This window comes from Microtus oregoni, unplaced genomic scaffold, assembly GCF_018167655.1.
Source record: "Microtus oregoni isolate MIOR12 unplaced genomic scaffold, Mior012 000023F_ref0000262, whole genome shotgun sequence".
Taxonomy (NCBI): Eukaryota; Metazoa; Chordata; class Mammalia; order Rodentia; family Cricetidae; genus Microtus; species Microtus oregoni.
Window position 1 is genome coordinate 14,685,778 of NW_024543082.1, and position 23,924 is coordinate 14,709,701.

Sequence of the window (23,924 nt, forward strand, 5' to 3'; positions counted from 1 at the left end):
TGAGTCTTTGTTATGTACATGTCACATGCAGACCTAAAGCCCTGTTTTGTAGGAGAAGTACAACAGGGAACTTCCTATGCATAGAGTCATGCAAGTAAAATGACCATAATAGTCGCTGAGAGGCATGCCTACTGTTCACTATATCCCAGTGCCAGAACAATGGAGAAAACACACCCACACCTCTCCCGTGAACAAGTGTACTTTCTCATGAGGGGAAGCAAACTAAAGCGAGTGAAATAGAGCATGTGGAAAGATTTCAACTACTATGGAGAGAAGTGGGCAAAAAGGGGCCACAGTCTTGGTTTGGGAGGCTGTAAGTGACTGCTTCCGCTGATGGGACATTCTCCCAGATATCCCTATGCAGCATTCCGTGCCTTCTTGACCAAAATGCCACCTCTCCATGACCGTTTTAAAACTGAGGGCTGGCACCCTGAGGCATGGGTGGGCTTCTTCAACCTAATCTCCCAGGCTGTCATCACCTCCTGCAGCTTCCTAAGCTAAACTTCTACCCTCTTTGTTCCTCCACAGGAAGGTGCAACAGGGCAGGTAGGTTAGCAGGTGTGCAGCTTCCTCATGGATGAACCATCACTACTTCCTCTCTGGGCATTCTGGACATGCATCCATGAGGGACTCGCACAGTTCCAAATGTAAGGACACAGACCGACAGAACTCTATTTTTAAAAGGATGTGTTTAAGGTGTTCTGTTTTTAGATGTAATTAGAGCACCTCACAGTAAAAGGTGCCTGACCGAAGGGAATCCCAGTTGCCATGTATTTCACTTGGTCTGACCTTGCAATGTAGTTCTAAAGAGTAATGATTATTCTGTGGGCATGTCCTTCCCAAAGTCCATGTGTCTGAAACTTAAACTCCCAATTTTCATGTGTATTTGGATGGAAAGCCTTTTGAAGGTAACTAAGATTAGATATGGTCACAAAGGTCAGACACCACTTCCACCCCCCAGCATGATTAATGACTTTAGTAAGAGTCCTGTTTGCTGTGTCTTGCCATTTGCCATGTGATGCCCACTTCCATGTGACATTGTAGCAAGAAGGCCAAGGTTAGAAGCTTGATGTTATTGGACACTAAGCATATAAGCCAAATAAAATTTTATTCTTTATAGATTATCTCAGAGACTATGTTATAGTACAAAAAGTTGTTAAAAACAATGATATGCTAATTATACTTTTAAGCCTTAAATTTCTCAGTATCATCTGGTATCAGCTCACTGTTAATTATGAGTATGATGGTTTGAATGATAATGATCCCCATAGGCTCATAAGGAGTGGCACTATTAGGGAGCGTGGCTTTGTTGGAGGAAATATGTCACTGGGATCAGATTTTGAGATTTCAAATGCTCAAACCAGGAGCAGTGTCACTCTCTCTTCCTGTTGCCTGCCAATCTAGATGGAAAACTATTTACTCCAGCACCATGTCTGCTCACTGCCATGCTTCCCACCATGACAATAATGGACTAAACCTCTGAAGTTGTGAGCCAGCCCCAGTGAAATGGTTTCCTTTGTAAGAGTTGCCCTGGTGGTCATGGCATCTCTTCACAGCAATAAAGCCCTAAGACAATGAGATAAGATAAATATCCTGCACTATTAAATGGGTGATAGAAATACCATTATAATTTTTTACTGTTTTAAGGAATAACACATTTAAGTGCCTTTCCTCTTAGAGTAAACTCTTGGTTCCTACCTAAGTTATTGAATAAATATCATATTCATCTTATTGCTATTTGAAGTCGTTATTTTGTTTCTTCCAGGATGCAGATCCTGAGAAGTTACTCATGCTCCAAAGCATGGCCCACACTCGTGCACATTTAAGCAGCACTAAATGGATTCAGTGAGCATTTAAAAGAAGAAGGGAGAATACCCATACGAAGTTGGAAAGAGAAAATGGTGGGCAGATAGGGGAGTAATTGGAAAGAAGGAGATGGAGTGGATTTGATGAAAATACACTATTATATGCATGCGTGAATATTAAATGAAAAAAATATAAAGTTTTTATTTGGTGACAAAACATGCAGTTTGCTTTTTGCCTTGTTTTGGTTTTGTGAGTTTTGCTTGTTTGTTATTAAAACATATTCCACAGGAGTTGTATTAAAAGGCAATATGGTAAAGGTCATTGGGAATAATTCTTTGTATATGTTTTATGAATGATATATAGCTAGCTGTTTTTCCATTAGTATTAAGATTTTAAGGGTGGATGGGGTTTGTCTACTTGAATCAAACTTTGTTTTTCTTTGATTTGAAACATATAAAATGTTATATGATTTTTCCATCAAAACACCAAAAAGGGTACATTTCAAAGGTCTAACTTCCATCTCTTTGTTTTCTTCCTTGGACTAATAATTTTTTTACTAGTCTTTCTCCTCCTACTATTTTTTGAAAAATTAATCTTTCATGAGCAGAAGATTATAAATAGTTCATAACAGTTTAACTTGCATTATCTTTATATTATTACTCATGATCTCCAGAACATATTTATGAGACCTTCCTCATTTCTTTTTAATCCACACAGCTGTTTGGGTAGATCATGTGTCTGGATTAATATTTCACTGCATGGATGTGTGGAAATGAGCAAAAGAGTGCACACCGCTTTTCAGAGGCCCCTGAGAACCAGTAAGTCCCAGCAGAATGTTCTTCCGACTTTTGTGAAGTTTACTATATGCATATACATATGCACATACATATACATATATACCATATGCATATACATAGTCATTGAAATTGATTCAGGAAGTTTTAAAAGCCCATTTTAGTAAATGCTGTTAAGTTCCCGGAAGGTAGATTCCACATCATTTGTGCCAGACTTTGTTGTTTCTGCACTGCGTCTTCCTGGATCATGGATGTGTTTCATGTCTCCTTTCTTTTGCTATGAAACAGACATTCTCTTTAAAGAAAATGACAGGAACACTGGCACAGAAACAAGACTGCAAGGATGTGTTTGGATAGAGTGGGCTGCCCTGCCCTGTCTGCACAGAGCCTAGAACTGGTGTGGTGAGTGGGAGAAGATGCTTTCTCATCCATCAGTAAGAGGGAAGACAACTTCCATCCAGACCCAGAAAAGTCCTATTGGCTCGCCCAAGGCCAAACAATAATGTATTCAGAGCAGACACTCTCAGAATCTGCAAGTGCCATTAAACAAAGTGATGAGGTGTGATGTTCCAGGACATTAAGGCCTTGAATGGAGATTGTTAGGCCCCCACGATTACTCAAGCAAACTCCTACCCTGGATTCCAATTTCTGGATTGCCTTTTTGCTCCCCAGCACAGCTGTCTGTTCCACTTCATCCAGTCTTTTTTGCATGTCTTTAATTGTCTGCTCCATATTCTTCCTCATCTTCTCCAAGTGAGCATTAGTGTCTTGTTCTTTCTTGAGTTCTGCTGACGTGTTGGCTGCCTAAGAAAGAGGCAAGGGGGACTGATGAGATGGCTCAGTAGTTAGGGAACTCGCTGCTCTTGATCTAACCCAGGCACTGTTCCTGGAAGTCATGCTGGAGCTCCAGCTTCAGTACATTCAGTGCCTTCTTCTGACTTCTGTGAGCACCAGACACTCATGTGCTTCACACGCGTGTAGGCAAAGAATCGTATGCATAGAGTAAAGATTTGCAAATCCTTTCAAAAGAAGAAGAAAGGTGGAAGGAAAGTGGCTTAGATAATCCTATAGGTAGGTGATCATATTCCAGTGAGCTTTAGCTTTTAATCTCATGGGGGAAGGGGACATATGCTTGGCCTCTGCACATTTAATCTCTTTCCACCCAGCTCTCTCTAATCCCTGATTCCCTAGGGTTTTGATCAAATCTGCCAGTAGACATTGAAGCAGCCACGTGAGAGAATGGGGTAAGAATTGTTAGGGAAAGTTCTAAAAGGACATGTCATGTATATAAGATAGAACACATCTTGAAAGCAAGATGACTAAGTAAAGCAATGGCTTTTAACTGAATAAAGTATGAGAAAATATCTGTAACTAAGTAGTTAACTGCTGTCATATAAGGTACCAGCAAAAATGCAATAAAATACCTATGAAAATATGTATCTTCTGATTTATTGCTGTAAACACTTTCAAGTTCAAGGAATTTGATAACATCAGACATTCTCTGTACAAATAATCTGACACAAAGAAGGTTAGCTGTGAATCCTGCTTTGGGCTTTAGCTATATGTACAATGGCTTGGCTTCTCAATACGATTCAAACTCTTTCTTCTTTTTGTGTGCTTAATTCAAGAATAAATCTTTCTGTCTATCTGGTTACCACTGCATATCGTTTCAGTATGGTAATGTATGGAGCTAAGATCTTTAAGGATTGGCACCGAATGGGAGGGTTAGAGAAACTGGGAATGTCTCAGCAGGAATTGTTGGATATCAGGCTCTCTGACTTTCTGATGCCAGTGTAGTTTCTTCCCACTTGTGTTCTGTCCAAGTGCAGTGACATTCACCGTGAAGCCCTCACCATTGCGTGATTAGGACCATGCCTTTGAAATTCACAGGACCACAAGCTAAACCAACCTTTATTCTTTATAAAGTTATCTAATTTCAGAAGTTTTCTATAATAACAAAAAATTCATGACTAAAATAGGGAATTAACATGTGTATTAGCTACTTTCTTGTGCTGTGAATATTTGGCGGAAACAGTTGTTAAGGGATAATAGATGTATCATGGCTCATGGCTCAGAGGAAACAGGGCCACATAGTGGGAAGACATGGTGACAGGAACAGCTTGCAGCTGTGACATCGTTAGACTGGTGGCAAACCTATTCTGGTCAAGAAAATAGACTCTCTGGCCTGGGTGGAGGCGTCAGTCACTTGTCCAAGGGAAGATCCCTTGGAGTGGGCGGTTACCTTAAACTATGATGAAGAGATGGGAAGGATAATTTCCCTTTAATGAGATACTATGCTTTTTCTTCTCAGACTCCCTGCTCCAAGGCAGTAGCTGACCACACCATAGACATGTAACTTCATACATCTGCTCATTTTTCTGAATTACCCAGAAAAGCATCATTTCCTGTTTTTTTTCTTTTTATATTTTTCCTAAACGTGCTTTCCTTAAAATTTTGAGTTTCCCCCAAATGTAGGGCATTCTTATTCTTTCTCTAATGCCTTCCCCACTGTTATGTGGCTACTTGTCTGTCTTGTGTCTGACCTCCATGCCAGCTTAAATGGCATGTTTTTTTTTTTCCAACTACCCTCAATTCTTCTCCTCTAGATGACAGAGTTTATAGCTAGCCTGCCCTGTGGGTTTTCTTTCAAACTCTAATAAAATTGTGCTTGAGCATCATGTGAATCTATTTTAAACTCATTTAAATTAATGAGACTAAGAACCTCCAAAGTGGAAAAAGAGATAGATGCCCACTGTGACAGCTGCAGCAACTTGAGAGGCTGGTTACATCACTTCAGCAGTCAGGAAGCAAGAAGATTGCCCAGGATGTTCATCTTCCAATGACCTCTTACTCCAACTAGACCGCATTAGCTAAAGTCTTCCAGCATCCCAAAACATGCTGCGCTCCTGGGCAGACACACGCCATGAAGCAAGCCACCAGGTTAGACATGCTGAACCTTTCCTGGTAAGACCGGTGCTCACCGATTATTAGAGATGGGTTGATCGGAATAACAGAATTAGCCAGTAAGGGCTAGGGCTAAAGGGCCAAGCAGTAATTAAATGAATACAGTTTGTGTGTTGTTATTTTGGACATAAGCCAGCTGAGCGGGCAGCCGGGGTGCTGGGGACACAGTGCCGCGCCCCTATTACCACAAAGTGGGATCCTTAAATCACTGTTTATGTAAAATCTAGTTGAAAGTCTTGTCTCCTCAGTTCTCACAACTTTTGTTTTGGTTTGGTTTGGTTTTTCAACACAGGGTTTCTCTGTGTAACTTTGGTGCGTGTTCTGGAACTAGCTCTTATAGAACAGGCTGGCCTCAAACTCACAGAGATCGGCCTGTTTCTGCCTCTGCCTCCTGACTGTTGGGATTAAAGGCATACCTCACCACCACCTGGCTTCTTACAACTTCTTAAGAGGAGAAACTTCCTTTCCTAAAGCAGGGATGTGGTGCTGCATGTAACCACACTTTTGGTAGACTCCCAAAAAGCCCTGAAAGGGTAAGTGGAGGCTGAAATCATGCTCAGGTCCATGAAATTTCCAGTCCTGGGCCCTAAACACACAAACAGCACTTCCTCTCTATTAATAACTCTTTCTTTCTTTTGATTTTTCGAGACAGGGTTTCTCCGTAGCTTTTTTGGTTCCTGTCCTGGAACTAGCTGTTATAGACCAGGCTGGCCTCGAACTCACAGAGATCCGCCTGCCTCTGCCTCCTGAGTGCTGGGATTAAAGGCGTGCGCCACCACTGCCCGGCTAATAACTCTTTCTTAATAGCACTGTTCACTTGCTATCTTTTTGATGGAAGCATAACACCTGCCCATAGTGGGTGCATGACATTGGCAACTTGTTGAGATCAGTGACTAACCCTGAATTTAGTGCCATCTAGGAAAATACCATCAACAACTATTTTACTTTACAAATGAATAAGGTTCACAGCCACAAACACTGCCTTTCTCATCCGGTTTTGCTACCCCAGTAGTAGTACAGATTGGTTTAACCATCCTTCTCACCATCGTGAAACCATTGCATACCCAAGAAAAATGAAAATCTGTAAGGAAGTACTGGGAGAATTCTTTCTAGACACCAGATATATTGACTCACAGCTGAAAAATAGCTAATATAGAGAGAAAGACACTTGTTTTCACAGGATTTTACTTTTAGTCATTCGTTCACTCCTTCTCATTGCCAATGTAGTTTAGAAGACAACAGCCAACTGGCTTAAGTGTTCTGCCTAAGGGGGAAGCCACAAGATCAGCTAACCTCTTCCTGACTGTATGGGGAATCAATGAACTCCACCTGGCTGCAGCAGGTCTCGTCTCTGATCTATAGATCTAGTGGCCTCTGGAGGACAGAAATGAGTAGTCAATGGGCCCACCTCAGCAGCTGCCATCCTGGCATTTTCTTCTGCCTTTTGACACCTCTGCAGCATCTCTTCAGCTTCCTTCTGCAGCTGAGCAACATCAGCCTCCAGTTTCTTCTTCTGGCTGAGGAGACCTGTGTTCTAAGGAAGGGCAGCATTCCAGTTAGACAACCTGAGACCAGCAATGCACAGGCAAGCAGCTCTGGGTGGGAGCAATTTATCATAGTCAATCATATGCAGTTAGGCAAGAATTCCAGCCCCAAGTGGTAGTTTGGGTGCAAAAGCCATAGCAGATGAAGGGGTTTCATTTAGAACAGTTATTCTCAACCTGTGGGTCTCAACCCCTTTGAGGACAAAGGACCCTTTCACAGCAGTCACCTAAGACCATCCTACATATCAGATATATACATCATAATTTTAACAATAGCAGCAATGGGAATCATCTACGGTTGGGGTCACCACAACACGAGGAACTGTATTCAAGGGCCGCAGCATTAGGAAGATTGAGAACCACTACCAGGAGAGAAGAGATGGAATCCTGAATCAGAAGGGGTGACTCCAAATAATCCAAAGGCCAAATAGGGGTTTAGTTCTTAGCTTATCAAGGAATGCTTTTTCAGTGTGATAGAAAGAAGTATCCTGGAGCAGAAATTAGAGTTGCCTGCAGCCACCTGGAGGATTTCAGCATGCTCCTGCAGGAACATCAATTCCCCTCTTGCCTACCTGCCTTCCTTCCTCACTCTGCAGAGAGGAGGAAGTGAGAAAGCAGATGACAGAAAGTTCAGCCCCTAGGACGCCTTTGTGCTCTGCGGCCATGCTGCCCCAGTTCCTTCCCGATTGTCACACTGGAGGCCAAGGCCCTCTTTGCTGCGTCTGCCCTGTGTTTGAAGTACGGCTTTTGTGAGCATGTGAAACCTTAGCATAAAGAGCAGGTGTATAAAGCATGGGCTTCCCACTTTTCATTTCTCCTTTCATTTCATCCTTTCACATCATCCTGTCACTGTCCGCTAGTTATTGCCTTTCTCGAGGCAGACGAAGCCTTGGACAGAGAAAGAAGGTATCCCAGGCTCACAGCATCATCACAAACACCTCTCTCCATTCTGTGGAGGGGCAGGCCTGGGCTCTGCAGGATTTCCAGTGCCTTCAGTGTGGCCTGGGGGAATTAAGTCTATTTTCCTGAAGTGTCTTATGGGTGTTCACTACACATAACTCCATAGGCGTTCTCTCAGTGTAAAGTATGGCACAAGTCTAAACACCAATTTGATTGTGTAGCAATCACTTCAGCTTTTCCAGGGAGATGACCATGAACACTCCTGCAGGCTAATGCCTTCCCGTCTCCCTGCTCCCATTCTCAGAAGGACAAGAGGTAAGGTATCATGTGCAGAGGATCATTTGTGTAAGTTATACTCTGATGTCTAAGAGGAGCCCATGTCTCCTGGATGAATGCTGGACACAGCGTCTTGGGTCTAGGGGAAGCACCTGAGAGTTTGTGGAGCCTCCAGCTGCTTCAGAGATGAGGATCTCATAGGTCAGTGTGAGATCCGAGGACTGAAACTCTCATGTTAAAGTTTCAGAAACTGCCCTACAGACCAAGGTTTCATTACTGGAGTGTCGTAGTTTGCTTCCCTGCTGCTGTGACACAACACTAACCAGAGCCAACTTGGGGAGGGAAGGTTTTATTTCAGCTTATACTATCAATCATTGAAAAAAGTCCAGGCAATCTAGAGGCAGGAACGGGCGCAGAGGCAATGCATGAGTGCTGTTTATAGGATAGGCTTGTTCAGTCTGCTTTCTTATTCAACCAGTACCATCTTCCCAGACCCACAGTGGGATGTGCCCTATTTTATTAGTTGTTAATCAAGAAAGTGCTCCCACACACTTGCCTATGGGCCAGTCTAATGGAGGCAATTTCTTTTTTAGTGATATATATTCTTTCTCTACTTCCCTCCCTTCCTCCCCACTTCTTCTACCTTCTCCCATGATTCCTAGATTCCCAATTTACTCAGGATATCTTGTCTTTTTCTACTTCCCATGTAGATTAGATCAACATATGTCTCTCTTAGGGTCCTTTCTTGTTGTCTAGTTTCCCTAGGCTGGTTTTCTTTGCTTTATGTTTTAAAACCACTTATGAGTGAGTACATATTATATTTGCCCTTCTGGGTCTGGGTTACCTCACTCAATATAATGTTTTCTAGATCCATCCATTTGCCTACAAATTTCAAGATGTCATTATTTTTTACCACTGAGTAGTACTCCATTGTATAAATGTACCACATTTTCTTTATCCATTATTCAGATGAGGGACATTTAGGTTGTTTCTAGGTTCTGGCTATTACAAACATTGCTGCTATGAGCATAGTTGAGTCCTTGTGGTATGATTGAGCACCCTTTGGGTATATATCCAAAAGTGGTATTGCTGAGTCTTGAGGTTGTTTCCTAATTTTCTGAGAAAATGCCATACTGATTTTCAAAAGTGACTGTACCAGTTTGTACTCCCATCAGCAATGCAGGAGTGTTCCCTTTACCCCACATCCTCTCCAGCATAAGTTGCATAAGTTGTCATCACTGATTTTTGTCTTGGCCACTCTGACACATGTAAGATGGAATCTCAGAGTTGTTTTGATTTGCATTTCTCTTATGGGTAAGAATGTTGAACATTTTCTCAAGTGTCTTTCAGCCATTTTAGATTCATCTGTTGAGAGTTCTCTGTTTAGGTCTGTACCCCATTTTTTTATTGAATGAAAAAGCAATACTCAAATTAATATAGAAAAGCAAAAAACTCAGGACAGCCAAAACAATTCTGTACAATAAATGAACTTCTAGAGGTATCATTATCCCTAACTTCAAACTCTATTACAGAGCTATAGTACTGAAAACAGCCTGGTTCTGGCATAAGAACAGACAAGAGGACCAATGGAATTGAATCAAAGACCCGATATTAATCCATGCAACTAGGAACTCCTGATTTTTGATAAAGAAGCAAAAAATGTAAAATGAAAAAAAGAAAGTATATTCAACAAATGGTGCTGGCATAACTGGATATCAACATGTAGAAGAATCAAAATAGATCCATATCTATCACCATGCACAAAACTCAAGTCCAAATGCATCAAAGACCTCAACATAAAGCCAATCACACTGAACCTCATAGAAAAGAAAGTGTGAAGTACACTTGAATGCATTGGCACACAGGAGACCACTTCCTAAATATAACCCAAGTAGCACAGACACTAATAGCAACAATTAATAAATGGGACCTCCTGAAACTGAAAAGCTTCTATAAAGCAACGGACATGGTCAACAAGAAAAAATGGCAACCTACAGAATGGGAAAAGATCTTCACCATTCCCACATCAGACAAAGGGCTGATCTCCAAAATATATAAAGAACTCAAGAAACTAAAGAAGAAATAATGCAATAAAAAAATGGGTACAGACCTAAACAGAGAACTCTCAACATTCGAATCTAAAATGGCTGCAGGCAATTTCTTAACTGAGATTTCCTCTATCCAGGTGACTTTAGTTTGAGTCATATTGACAAAAGTTAAGCAGCTCTCCCTCTCTCTCTCTCTCTCTCTCTCTCTCTCTCTCTCTCTCTCTCTTCCTCCTATTACTCCCTCCCTCTCTCCTACCCTCCCTCTCTCCCTCTCTTCCTCCTTTCACCCCACTCTTTTCCCACCTCCCACTTCACATTGGGACACAGTACATTCTCAGTTATGACATGTATAACAAGTGACTTGTCACCAGTAGTTGGTAGATAATAGGTAATATGTTTGAAAATTAATGATTCAGTATGCCACATTTTCTTAAGATAAATCTTAATGAAAAAAGAACATGTTATGAATTTTGTTTCTCTTTTCTTCATTGCAGTTGGATTGAACTCAAGGCTTCATACATGCAAGACATGTATGTGCTCTCCCACTAATCAATACGCACAAACAAAGTTAAGTGTTGAAATGAGTTAACCTGTTAAGAATTATGCACACCCTACAGCATATTTGTTCCTGATCCATGGCACTCAGAGAGATGATGTCATTGCATGAACTTACTGTAGACACAGAGTAATTGTAACACCTTGTGGTAGGTATAGCTATGACTTATTTATTTACCACTGAGGAGGGCACTCTTGACATTCTGAGAATAGCAATTCTTTTGTGACATGAAATCATATGGTACATCAAAGGAGGTCTCTGGACCCTGATTACAAAATGCCAGTGGCATCTCCCAGTCACTGTGGCAACTAAAATGGCCCCAAAATTTCCAACACTCCCAAGAGTGACAGTCTGTCCTACTCAACAGTCACTGAAGCAAACTTTCCAAAGAGTGCATCTGCTAATTCACCCCCAGCTGCTCACAGTTCTTCAGCAGCTTCCATTATCTGCCAATCAAAGTCTTAGACTCAAGGTTCTAGAATCTTGAGCCTATCTGTTCCCTGACATTATTTCTCCTCATCTCTTCTAGCTGTACTGTCTTCTACTATGTGAATTTACCTGAAATTCTAAATTCTTCATCTTCATCCACTTCCTTCATTTTTCTTTCTGCCACCTTGTCCCATTTCTTGCATGTCTTTCATGACTAGGAAGAAAACTATTATGTCCCCGCCTGACCTCATGAGGATTATTTGGGCATTCTGGAGAGCATTATGTCCTCTGTGGTACTCTGAATAGTACTGTGTTGTTTACTTGTGTCTTCACTGTTTGGGGACAGTGAGGAGATTATTTGTCATACTGGGTATACTTATCTAAATTATACTATGTGCCCTAAAAATGCTCAGTGCTGGACACACTGCTGTAGGCATTTGTCTCTGTCACTGTGGCTTCTTCTGCCTTCAGGAAAATGATCTAAAAATCCTGCTAACCCCCACTTATATGGCCTTACGGGAGAATCCAGGAGAGTGAGAGAAGCCAATCAGGATGCGAGAGATTCCCGGGATGCTGGGAATCAAGTCACTGAGAGAGAACAAGGGAACAAGACAACAAGCAAAAAATTTTAGATCAGTCTGAAATGTTTATCGCTCCTCTCCTATCGTGGCTGAGAATGCCCTGACGGTCCATTCTTCAAGCAGAAACCTCGGTGTTCCAGCTGCACTATACTCCCCTCCATGCCCGCAGAAGCACATATTGAGCCCCTAAGCCCTAGTTCTGCATGATACAACCTTATTTGGAAATAAAGCTTTAAATAAGTTAAACAAGTTAATATTGAGTCGTTAAGGTGAGCCATAATTTCCACGTAATACATCCTTATAAAAAGGAGAAAGCTGGACAGAGACACACTCATAGGATAAAAAGACAAAAGAAGATGCATGTGAGAGCAGGGAATGGAAACAGGGCGTCGACAGGAAAAGTGCCAGGAAACCATCAGAAGCCAAGAGAAGCTGGGCCTTTTGTGAGTGTCAGTGAGAGCATGGTTCTTGCAATATCTTAACCTGGATGACTAGCACCCAGGACTGTGAAAGTTGTCTAAAGACATCATTTGGTGGTGCTTGGTTACAACTGCTCTGGGAACCTAATGTTTGTAAGGAAAGATGTGACGGGCTTAGGTGCATATTTTTCTGTGCATCTTGTACCACACCAAAAACTTGACATGACCACCATACAAATCCTTAGCTGACTCAGTAATGGGAACGCCTTCCTCCAGCCAACTGACCCAGCAGATAGAGAGAATGAACATGTCCTACCTGGGTATAAAAAAGACTGATTTTTTCTGTGGCTTCCAGGAGCTCTTTTTCTGCCAGCTTGTATCCTCGCTCTGTGTGTTCTTGCAAGGACCTCAGTTCTTCTAGTTCGGACTGAAGAAGAGTGTTGCGCTGCTCAGCCAGAGACACCTGTTCCTTCAGGTCCTTGTTCTGGTACATGCTGTCATCCAGTTGTTGTTGGAGCTCCTGCAAAAGAAAAAAACAAACAAACATGGGCCTGGGGCATGGGTCTCTCTGAGTTTAACTGTTAGCAGGGGAAGCAGGGAGCAACTCCATACAGAGACAAGTTTCTAAGTTCTTGATCTCATAGATAAAAGGCTTTGCAATCACACCCCAAGAGGTACCTCCAGGACAGTTTACTGAAGTCAAAGAGAGGAAGTGTCTTGAGCAACAGGGCAGGAAGTTGTTGATCTTGGCAGGTGCCAGGAGGTAGAGGACAGAGAGGAAGCCAGAAAGTTAAACTTTCTGCTTTAGAAATGAGACAGCAGCAGGAGCAGCAATTGCCCAAAGGGCTAAGCAGTGATGGGACTAAGGAGTCAGTTATTTCTCCTCTTTCCTTACCTTGTTCTTAGTTTCTGTCATATTTCTTCCAGCCTGTTGGCTAAGGCTGGACTTGAGGTTATAAAACACAATTTTCTTCAGAGCAGAAGAAATTTACTTCCAAGGACAAGAAAATCCCTACTGTTGGCTTCAAGTAATGGTGCCCACACTACCATTTTGCACCAAGAGGAGGCTATGAATGGAACTGATCAAAACATGCCTCCAATAATGTCTTAGAAGCAGATGGCTGCCCCAGACTCTTGTCTATTCCTTCTTCCTGCCTAATAACCCATCACAAAATGAGTTATGTCCCTGAGCATGCATGATTCTGACAGAGCGTCACCCGTTTTTAAGATAAACATCTTCCAGCCTTCTTGAAGAGTGAGATTTGTGGTTTTCTTCTTTACTGCCCAACAGACATTGTTTATGTTATGTTATATTATATTATGTTATGGTTTGAGAGTACCTTCATTTGACCCTGAAGCTGGCCCAAGGCTCTAGTTGTCTGTGACACCTGCCGGTTGGCAGCACAGAGCTGAATCTCCATCTCCTTAAGGTCGCCTTCCATCTTCTTCCTCATTTGGGTGGCCTCAATTCTACCCAAAGCTTCAGAGTCCAGACCTGACTGCAGGGAAGTCAAGGCCTGCTGATGCTTCTCCCTGATTTCAGAGTAACATTTGGGAAGAACATGATACACTCAAATTAAAAATTGCTACCTCTTATTTTCTTTCTATTTATATATTTTTTCCATAAAAAAATTTATACTTCCTCCCCTCCTCCCATTTCCCTCCTGCTCCCCCACTAGCTACCTCTTATTTTCAAGTTATGGAAAACATATTAAAATAAAAATATTTTCAGATATTAACAAAATCAGTCTAAAGAGTGTCCATTTTATAAACAGAGGAAGCTAGGCCTTGAATTAACGAGTCTTTTGTCATTATAACAGTCTAAGAAAGGCTTTTCATATAACTATAAATTCATCATAGAACCATAAAGACACATGAACTATGTCAAGCTCCTGCGTTAGCTTTGCCTAAGACTCATTAAAGGATTGTTCTGTAGTTTCATGTCAACATCACACAGCTAGAGTCATTTTGGAAGTGAAAATCTCAGTTGAGAAAATGCCCCCACCAAATTGGCCTGTGGGTAAAAGTGTAAGACATTATTATTATATTGATTGACAGAAGAGGGCGTAACTTACTGTTGGTGGTGCCATGCCTGGACTGGGGGTTCTGGGTGGTATAAAGGAGCAGGTTGAGCAAGCCATGAGAAGAACGTCCATAAGTAGTGTTCCTCCATGACTTCGACTCCAATCCGTGCTCCCAGTCCCTGTCTTGAGTTCTTGCTGAGGCTTCCCTCAGTGATGAAGCTTACAAGTTGTAAGGTGAAATGAATCCTTTCTCCCCAAGATTCTTTTGGTCATGGTATTCTAGCACATCCTAACCAAGACAAGGATGATAAACTCTAAATTTCCTAGAGTGTCTATAGATGAAGAATTAATGTTCTTTTAGACAATCATTGTTGAAAAAAAACAAGTCTGAATACAGTAGGAAAGAGCTACTGAGATCCAGCCATACTGCTCTAATGGTCTGCAGTCTTCAATAATAACATGGGTTTGATTTTTGTTTTGTTTGTTGTGTATGTGTATGTGTTGCCTTCTCTCTCTAGGAGTTTGAAGGACAATGACTAGTTGAGAAAACTCAATACTATATAGTATGTAAATACTTTAATATTCTCTTATAAGAACAAAAGCTCTGAGCAAAACCTTAATTATAAAGTGCCACCAACTTGGTTAATATCCTAGTATTCAAGAAATGCAAAGAAGAACTTGAGAAAATCATGGGAATTTTTACTTGGCAATACTTGAAAATACTTGGGCACCATGGGACTAACTACGAATTTGTTAGTTGGGACTGCAGTGCAATGGGCCATTAATAGCCTCTCCCATGTGATAAGGAATCAGACAGATTGTGTGAATCTCCAACCTCTTTTCCTTGCTTGTCCTATCAAAATGTAGGAAAACTTTGGTTTCTGGAACAACTTTGAGTAGTGACTTATTTTCCATTCTATCCGAGTTCAGACTCTGATTTCAGAGAAAAAAAAAGCAAAACAAAATTTCTCCTCTTTTAGCTCCTCAGTATTTGATGACTGTTCATCAAGAAACTTTAACTGATATCAAAAACACAAGTCCTCTTAAACTCACTGCAACAGAGCCTTAGTCCTAGGCAGATAAGTAGAAGAAAGAATTCTTTTTTTTCTTTTTTATCCTTATAGAAGCTATACAACAAACATCAAAAGTGTACTTGTCATGGGTCAGAATTAGATTCCACACTGAATTGCCATAGAGTGTGTCCTGACCTCTCACACTGATTAGAGGTGCACCCCTAACCGTTAGTAGGATTGTGGCTGGAGTTTGCTATTGGTTCACAGGTAGGGGCCTCCACTTTTTATGACCACATTTTATTATGGGTAGAAGGGCCGCAAAAGAAGGTCTAGAAAAATATGGAAAGTATCTTTTTTTATTTTATGGTAACTATTACTTTACACTTACTACTAACCTAGCATTAAAACTGGTCTTCTGTATTACATTTAGTGCCTATCCCCAGGCACTGTGCATTTGTCTCCCAGATTAGAATCCTATAAGCTTTCAGGCATATAAAGATAATGAGAATGTTATAAATCAAATTATGCTGCCTCCAAATGCTGAAGCCTTAGGCTCCAAAAAAACAGTATTGTGCTTTCATGAAGATGGAACTTTAAAGACCTGTACATGCAAACGTCTCTAAAGAAGCAAGGAAGATAAAAATGAAGATCTTGGAGAAGGGCCTTAATCTAATAACAGAGCTTTCCGAAGAAGAAGACAGCAGAAATAGATCCTCACAATAGAAAACTCACATAGAAATTGAGAGAGGGAGCAGCCATCTGACTTCAAGATGAAAACAGAGGCCTTAGGAAAACCTGCTGCCCACACGATAATCTCAGATCTACAGTGCCCAGGCTCTAAAAATGTGAATTTGTATTGTCTAAACCATCCAGCCTATGGGGTTTATTTATTTTTTTTGTTTGAGAGCATCCCTTGCAAACTAGTAAGGGAACTGGCACACTCTGCAGCACCTACATTCTGAAAAGACTGCCTTGATTTCCAGTGAGGGAACTTGCTGGTTTTCCTCAGGTAGCTCTCTCTACTAGGAACACTGGAGTCTTCGTGGCCTGCCACCAATTGTCCATCTACAAATACATTCTGTTTCAGCAAACTGAATGTCTCGAATGCTAGCTTTTCTATAGCTATCTGAGATACTTCATAAATGTTAAGTAAAGACGATGATAATGCCCTAAGTGATGACTGCAACACCATTCATATGGAATCAAGAATCTTTAAAATCAAAGCTCCCTCAAGCACATCTTTTAAAGGAAAATGAAAGACTGAAGGCTGCCCAGATGGCCTAGTGGTTTGCCAGCATTTGTTTCTCTTGCAGAGCACCCAAGTTTGATTCCCAGAACCCAATATCAGGAAACATCCTCCAGCTCCAAACGATCCAGTACCCTCCTCTGGCAATAGTAATGTTAATAATAATAATAATAATAATAACAATGAGGAAGAAGAGGAGGAGAAGGTGATGGTGGTCATGAATATAAGAAGGAGTTTGGGGTAAATTGGAAGAATTGGAAAGAAGAGGGGGTAGATGTTATGTGAATCCAGCACTCATATGAAATTCTTGAAGAAATTTTTAATTAAAAATGAATAAAAAGTAGTATCTTTGAAGAAAACCAGTGCTTTTAATATCTTGGCTGTTGCTTCGGTGTTCAGAATATCATAGATTTCTTACAAGTTATCTATTCTGATAATGTTACCAAGCAAATGGAACTTTTTTTAAAAGTGAGTTATGTCAACTTTATATGGAAAAACAAGAAACCCAGGATAGCCAAAACAATCTTATACAATAAAGGATTGTCTGGAGGCATTACCATCCCTGACTTCAAACTCTATTACAAAGCTACAGTATTGAAAACAGCTTGGTATTGGCATGAAAACAGAGAAGTCGACCAATGGAATTGAATAGGAGACACTTGTAGTAGCAGGAGCAGCGGGGCTGCGTCCCCGGCACCCAGCCGCCCACATGGCTAGCTTTAGCTTATGCCCCGAAATAATTACACGGAAAATGTATTCTTTTAAACACCGCTTGGCCCATTTCTATCTAGCCTCTTCTAGGCTAGCTCTCGCACCTGGACTAGCCCATTTCTAAAAATCTGCTGTAGCCCACAAGCTGGCTTACCAGGAATGATCTTAACCTCCATCTGTCTGGAGTGGGAGAATCATGGCGACTCTCTGATTCAGCTTCTTTCTCCCAGCCTTCCGTTCTGTTTACTCCACCCACCTAGGGATGGGCCTATCAAATGGGCCTGGCAGTTTCTTTATTGCTTAACCAATGAAATCAACAGATTGATATATGACACTCCCCCATCAGACCCTGACTTTAACCCACAAACCTATGAACACCTGATTTTCCATAAAGGAGCTAAAAGTATACAATGGAAAAAAGAGAGCATCTTCAACAAATTGTGCTGGCAAAACTGGATGTCAATCTGTAGAAGAATGAAAATAGATCCACATCTATCACCATGCACAAAACTCAAGTTCAAATGGATAAAAGACATCAATATCAGTCCGAACACACTGAACCTGATAGAAGAGAAAATGGGAAGTACTCTACAACACATGGGCACAGGAGACCACTTCCTACGTATAACCCCAGCAGCACAGACATTAAGGGCCTCATTGAATAAATGGGACCTCCTGAGACTGAGAAGCTTCTGTAAAGCAAAGGACACTGTCACTAAGCCACTGACTGGGAGAAGATCTTCACCAACACCGCAACTGACAAAGGTCTGATCTCAAAAATATATAAAGAACTCAAGAAACTAGACCGTAAAAGGCTAATCAACCCAATTATAAAATGGGGCACTGAGCTGAACAGAGAATTCTCAACAGAAGAAGTTCATATGGCCAAAACACACTTAAGGTCATGCTCAACTTCCTTAGTGATCAGAAAAATGCAAATCAAGACAACTTTAAGATACCATCTTTCATCTGTCAGAATGGCTAAAATAAAAAACACCAATGATAGCCTTTGCTGGAGAGGTTGTGGAGAAAGGGGAACCCTCATCCATTGCTGGTGGGAATGCAAACTTGTGCAACCACTCTGGAAAGCAGTGTGGTGGTTTCTCAGGAAATTCGGGATCAACCTACCCCTGGACCCAGCAATACCACTCTTGGGAATATACCCAAGAGAGTCCTTATCATACAACAAAAGTATATGCTCTACTATGTTCATAGCAGCATTGCTTGTAATAGCCAGAACCTGGAAACAACCTAGATGTCCTTCAATGGAAGAATGGATGAAGAAAGTATGGAATATATACATATTAGAGTACTACTCAGCAGTAAAAAACAAGGACTTCTTGAATTTTGCATACAAATGGATGGAAATAGAAAACACTATCCTGAGTGAGGTAAGCCAGACCCAAAAAGAGGAGCATGGGATGTACTCACTCATATTTGGTTTCTAGCCATAAATAAAGGACATTGAGCCTATAATTAGAGAGCCTAGAGAAGCTAAATAAGAAGGAGAATCCAAAGAAAAACATATAGGCATCCTCCTGAATATTAACCTTCATCAGGCGATGAAAGGAGACAGAGTCAGAGACCCACATTGGAGCACCACACAGAAATCTCAAGGTCCAAATCAGGAGCACAAGGAGAGAGAGCATGAGCAAGGAACTCAGGACCGCGAGGGGTGCACCCACACACTGAGAGAATGGGGATGTTCTATGGGGAACTCACCAAGACCAGCCGGCCTGGGTCTGAAAAAGCCTGGGAAAAAAACCGGACTCGCTGAACATAGTGGACAATGAGGACTACTGAGAACCCAAGAACAATGGCAACGGGTTTTTGATCCTCCTGCACGTACTGGCTTTGTGGGAGCCTAAGCAGTTTGGATGCTCACCTTACTAGACCTGGATGGAGGTGGGTGGTCCTTGGACTTCCCACAGGGCAGGGAACCCTGATTGCTCTTTGAGCTGACGAGGGAGGGGGACTTAATTGGGGGAGGGGGAGGGAAATGGGAGGCGGTGGCGGGGAAGAGACAGAAATCTTTAATAAATAAATAAATTAAATTAAATTAAAATAAAAGTGAGTTATCTCTACCTTAAAAACTAGACAGAAATTATCTAAACCATCTCTGAGCATAGAAGTCCCAGCTACTCCAACAGTGCACAGAGAATCTGCCAACACTGAGAACTCACATGGTTAGGAGGTAAATATCTCTCATGCCAGCTGCTTGGACTTTTCCTCACCAATGGGGTCTCTCCTGGGCTCACTTGCCATTCCTCATCAGACTGACAGAATGCTCAGCGGAGGAGAATACATGGAGAGCATTCCACAAGTGCTAAGCTATAAAAGCTTGACCTCTGCTGCCCCTTGGCCCCTTCAACTTTCCAGGAACTGCACTAATTGACAACTTCAGTTTCTGTGGCAATGCACATAGTTTATATAAACACGTCTTCAACCTCATCCTGCCCTCAGGTGATATTTCTTTTTTGAGGTCTATAATTTACCTCATCACTTTTGATGGCTTAGACTTTCTCGCCCATATATATTTTTCCCTGAAATTGTACTCGATTTCCTCCTAGCCCTAGACTCAGATTGAACCATCAGATTAGAGCAAAGCATTTGCTACAATCTGCGCTCACACAAAGCAGGGAGGGTCTGGGACAGTGTGTGCGATGTTTGGTGAGATCCTCGTCTGTCCTTTCTGGATGCACCGATTACAGACACTGTGAGTCATCAGCTAGAGCTTCCACTGAGCTCGTGCGGGAACCTCAGCCGCCCGTTTCTTTTCCAGCCCATCGCAGCTCATGTTCCCTTCAGCTTTCTCCTCTTAACCTTAGCTGTTTGGATCTCTGACTTCCTTTGCACTGATGATTATAATTGGGGAACTGTTCTCCGACATTCAGATGTACCTGACACGACACAGACTCTCCGAGGGTTCATTTTCCTCATCACGTTTATTTATAGCTGAGGTTTGACGTTACCTGAGATCAAGCTTTTTTTTTTTTTAACTACAAAAGGAGATGCTCATTTTTATTCTTTGTGTACAGAAATAGTGCAAATATTATGGTTTTATATGTTTGCCCTTTATCAATGAATTATATTAGATGCTAGTAAGTACACCAGATTTCTTCACCGGAGCATGAAAATACTTGTGAATGAGGGCTGCGTTAACTCAGAGCACAGAAGGATAAGCTTGGCTTGGAATCCTCACTAAATATTGACCATCTGGAAGTTGGATAGAAAACAATCTATGGGAAAAAGCCTAGTTAAACAGAATGTGTTAACATGGCATTGGCTTGTTTTATTTGTTTAACAAAAACATTGAGAACAAGTTGCCAGTTGAACCTCAGTCTACTATATGATCTTCTTGGCAGACTTAGGGCTTTGGTTAAGGCCCAGTTCTCAACCTGTGAGTCAAGACCCCTTGGGGGATTGAACAACCCTTTCACAGGGGTCACCTAAGACATCAGAAAACACATATACTTACATTATGATTCATAACAGTAGCAAAATTAGTTTTGAAGTAGCAACAATAGTTTTATGGTTGGGGATCACTACACATGAGGAACTGTGTGGCAGCCTTGGAAAGGCTGAGAACCACTGGTTAAGGGAACAGCAAAGAGCCAGAGAGGTAACTTAGTCATCCCTACCTCTAAATGCCAGGATCAACTTCCTGATCACCCTCATTACCTTCTGTGGCCCATAGGTCTCCTTTGTCCCTTCCCTGAGAATCTAAGCAATTAAGTGTCTATAGTCACCAGCTTGTTACAAGGAAGTAAAGAAAAAGTCCAGAGACTGGAAATCCTGTTTCACACAGTGGCCCGGCAGGTCAGCCCCTACTGTTTCAACAGTCTTGTTCCTGGTCGTGCTTTCTTACAGGGGACAGGCAGGGGCTAAGGAATCCTTCTCTCTGATCTAACCTTAGCTTCTACATGACACCAAATGTTTTGTCCTTTCTTCCTGACTACCCCTGAATGGGACTCCGTAGAAGAAGCAGACTCACACACACACACACACACACCCAATGCAACCCTCCCCACGCTGAAGAGCAGAAAACCACAAGAGTATCATCTGTATAGGGAGTATTTGTGTGTAGAAGTGGTCTTCTATAACAGTGATGCACTTAATGGGGAATCGTAGAGTTGAAGCATCTTTGGCCATGTTCTGACAGGGCTCATGAAGGCAGCCCCACAGGGAGTCTGCTCATTCTGGGACTCTGACATTCATGGCTGTTGTTCAACAGCATAATCCTGAGTACCTCAACTTCTCTGTTTCTTCCTCTTTCTCCAACAACTTTCTTTCCAGCTCTGCCTTAGCTTCCGAGAGTTCAAGCTGGAAATGGAGGATCTTGCTTTCATTGCGTTCCAGGGCTCCCTATAACGAAAAGCACCCAATGAAGTTTCTTTTTGAACAAAAATTATATTTTCTTCACTCAATGCCTGTGTCATGAATGCAGTTTTTCTAGAGTTGCTGGCTGAGATCTAGGTTCAAGGCAGGACCCTGAAGCTAGACTAGGACAAGTGACTGCTTTTGTTCACATCTAGCTCTGAGATCCTTTGCTCCTTGAATAGTAGCCTAAGGCTAGACCGAGATACAGCTCAATCTTAGAGCTCTTGCCTGGCTTGGATGAAGGCCTGTGTTCAATTCTCATTACCAATAAAGAAAAAGTATATATGTAGCTCAATAACTAAAATTCTAAAGCATTTTTAAATAGAAAATCTCAATCTAGTCTATCACTGTATTTAATATTTAATTTCCAACTCATTCCATCTTTGGGGTGAGTCAATAAAATCAAGACTATATGGAAGGTGCTAACATTTATTGGAGTCTTTATTTTGGGCATTTAGGAAGTACTTAGCACGCAATACTCTCAAGGTGAGCCACTTGATTATCACTACTACAAAGTGGGGATTTAATGGGTAGGATATCTCCTGGGACTGGGTGTTCATATAATATTTCCAGGGATTCTCTTATAGGATAATTCAATTTTAAAAGTAGAAATTTGGTAAAGAGTAAATAAAATATTTAAAGCCTTTTCTAAGGAGAAAATATGTGTAAAAAATTCCAAACAAGCAAATGGCAAAATACTTGAAGAGTATGAATAATTTAACAGCATGCATGTGCCATACAAGTTGGCCAGCTAACTCTGGATAGTCCTGAGAGCTGGGATAACTCCTTATCTTCTCTGAGGAGAGTTTTTAATCTACCGAAAAGAGTAAAACCATGTAGGAAAACAACGAGAACAACAAAACTAAGTTGCCGTGGATTTTAAGAAGGCCTCCTTAGTTTTTGGCTCAATCCTGACAGGCATAAATCAAAAGCAAATGTTCAGATAGCAATCTCCTCAGGGAATGGTAGTTTCTTTGAGGAAAAACTCACCCTCTACAATATACTGAGAAAGGGAATCATTAGAGATGACCTGAAATCATTTCAGTCTTATGGATTCAGGGATCTTATTAAATTTTTCATAAAGCCATACCCCCAAAAAGGAATAACCCCAAGTTACAAACACGTGTGCAAAGTGATAAAGCATTTGTGAGGCTGAATTTGCAACTCAGTGTATGCTGCCATCTTGTGGTGGGATGTGGTATGGCCTTCGTGCACTTTGATGTACTTGCTAGTTCACTTAAGAGACTATTATCCCGCTATGTTCAGCTAGTCCGGATTTATCCCATGTTTTTTCAGACCTAGGCCAGCTGGCCTTGGTGAGTTCCCGATAGAACATCCCCATTGTCTCAGTGTGTGGGTGCACCCCTCGCGGTCCTGAGTTCCTTGCTCGTGCTCTCTCTCCTTTTGCTCCTGATTTGGACCTTGAGATTTCTGTGCGGTGCTCCAATGTGGGACTCTGTCTCTGTCTCCTTTCATCGCCTGATGAAGGTTAATATAGCGGACAATGAGGAATACTGAGAACTCAAGAACAATCGCAGTGGGTTTTTGATCCTACTGCACGTACTGGCTTTGGGGGAGCCTAGGCAGTTTGGATGCTCACCTTACTAGACCTGGATAGAGGTGGGTGGTCCTTGGGCTTCCCACAGGTCAGGGAACCCTGATTGCTCTTCGAGCAGATGAGGGAGGGGGACTTGATCGGGGGAGGGGGAGGGAAATGGGAGGCGGTGGCAGGGAGGAGGCAGAAATCCTTAATACATAAATAAATTTATAAAAAAAAAGAGACTACTATCCCAATATATGATACGAAACTAAAGCTGCCCCTAAAATCATATTTTATTGCTAAAACGTTTAAATATACAATAAAATTTACTTCTTTTATTGGATATGGTGATTTTAGAAAGTGCCCAACTAGAGTGGTCAGAGATCCAAAGATGAGTAAATTAATCAAAATTCATCAACTTTGCACCAACAAGCCTTCCTAAGGGGTGCTCTACCAGTTGATGAGATTTTTCAATAATATGTATGCAGGAAAGAGCAGTGACTGAAATAGAAGCACTTCAGAGTGAGGGGCACATCTATATTGCCAGTTTCCTACAGAGCTGCAGGGGAGAGGCAGCTCCCACAGCCAGTGCTTGGACAGAGAAGGGTTTGCAGCATCAATCTCCTACTGCCGCACTTCCCAGGAGGCTCTGTCCAGTGCTCTACAACATCTTTCTAAACCCACTTCCTCTGC

General features: G+C 41.7%; 1 protein-coding gene across 1 annotated transcript in view; it reads right to left on the reverse strand.

The window, feature by feature from the left end:
• Nucleotides 1-23,924, reverse strand: part of Myh15 (myosin heavy chain 15) — a 136,448-nt gene that overhangs the window by 14,142 nt on the left and 98,382 nt on the right. Inside the window, exons 33-37 of the mRNA XM_041672701.1 lie at nt 21,561-21,676; nt 13,658-13,850; nt 12,634-12,837; nt 6,973-7,098; nt 3,234-3,404 (exon numbers count right to left, since the gene is read on the reverse strand). Of these exons, the coding sequence (XP_041528635.1) occupies nt 3,234-3,404; nt 6,973-7,098; nt 12,634-12,837; nt 13,658-13,850; nt 21,561-21,676 (810 nt within the window). The remainder of the gene's footprint in view (nt 1-3,233; nt 3,405-6,972; nt 7,099-12,633; nt 12,838-13,657; nt 13,851-21,560; nt 21,677-23,924) is intronic.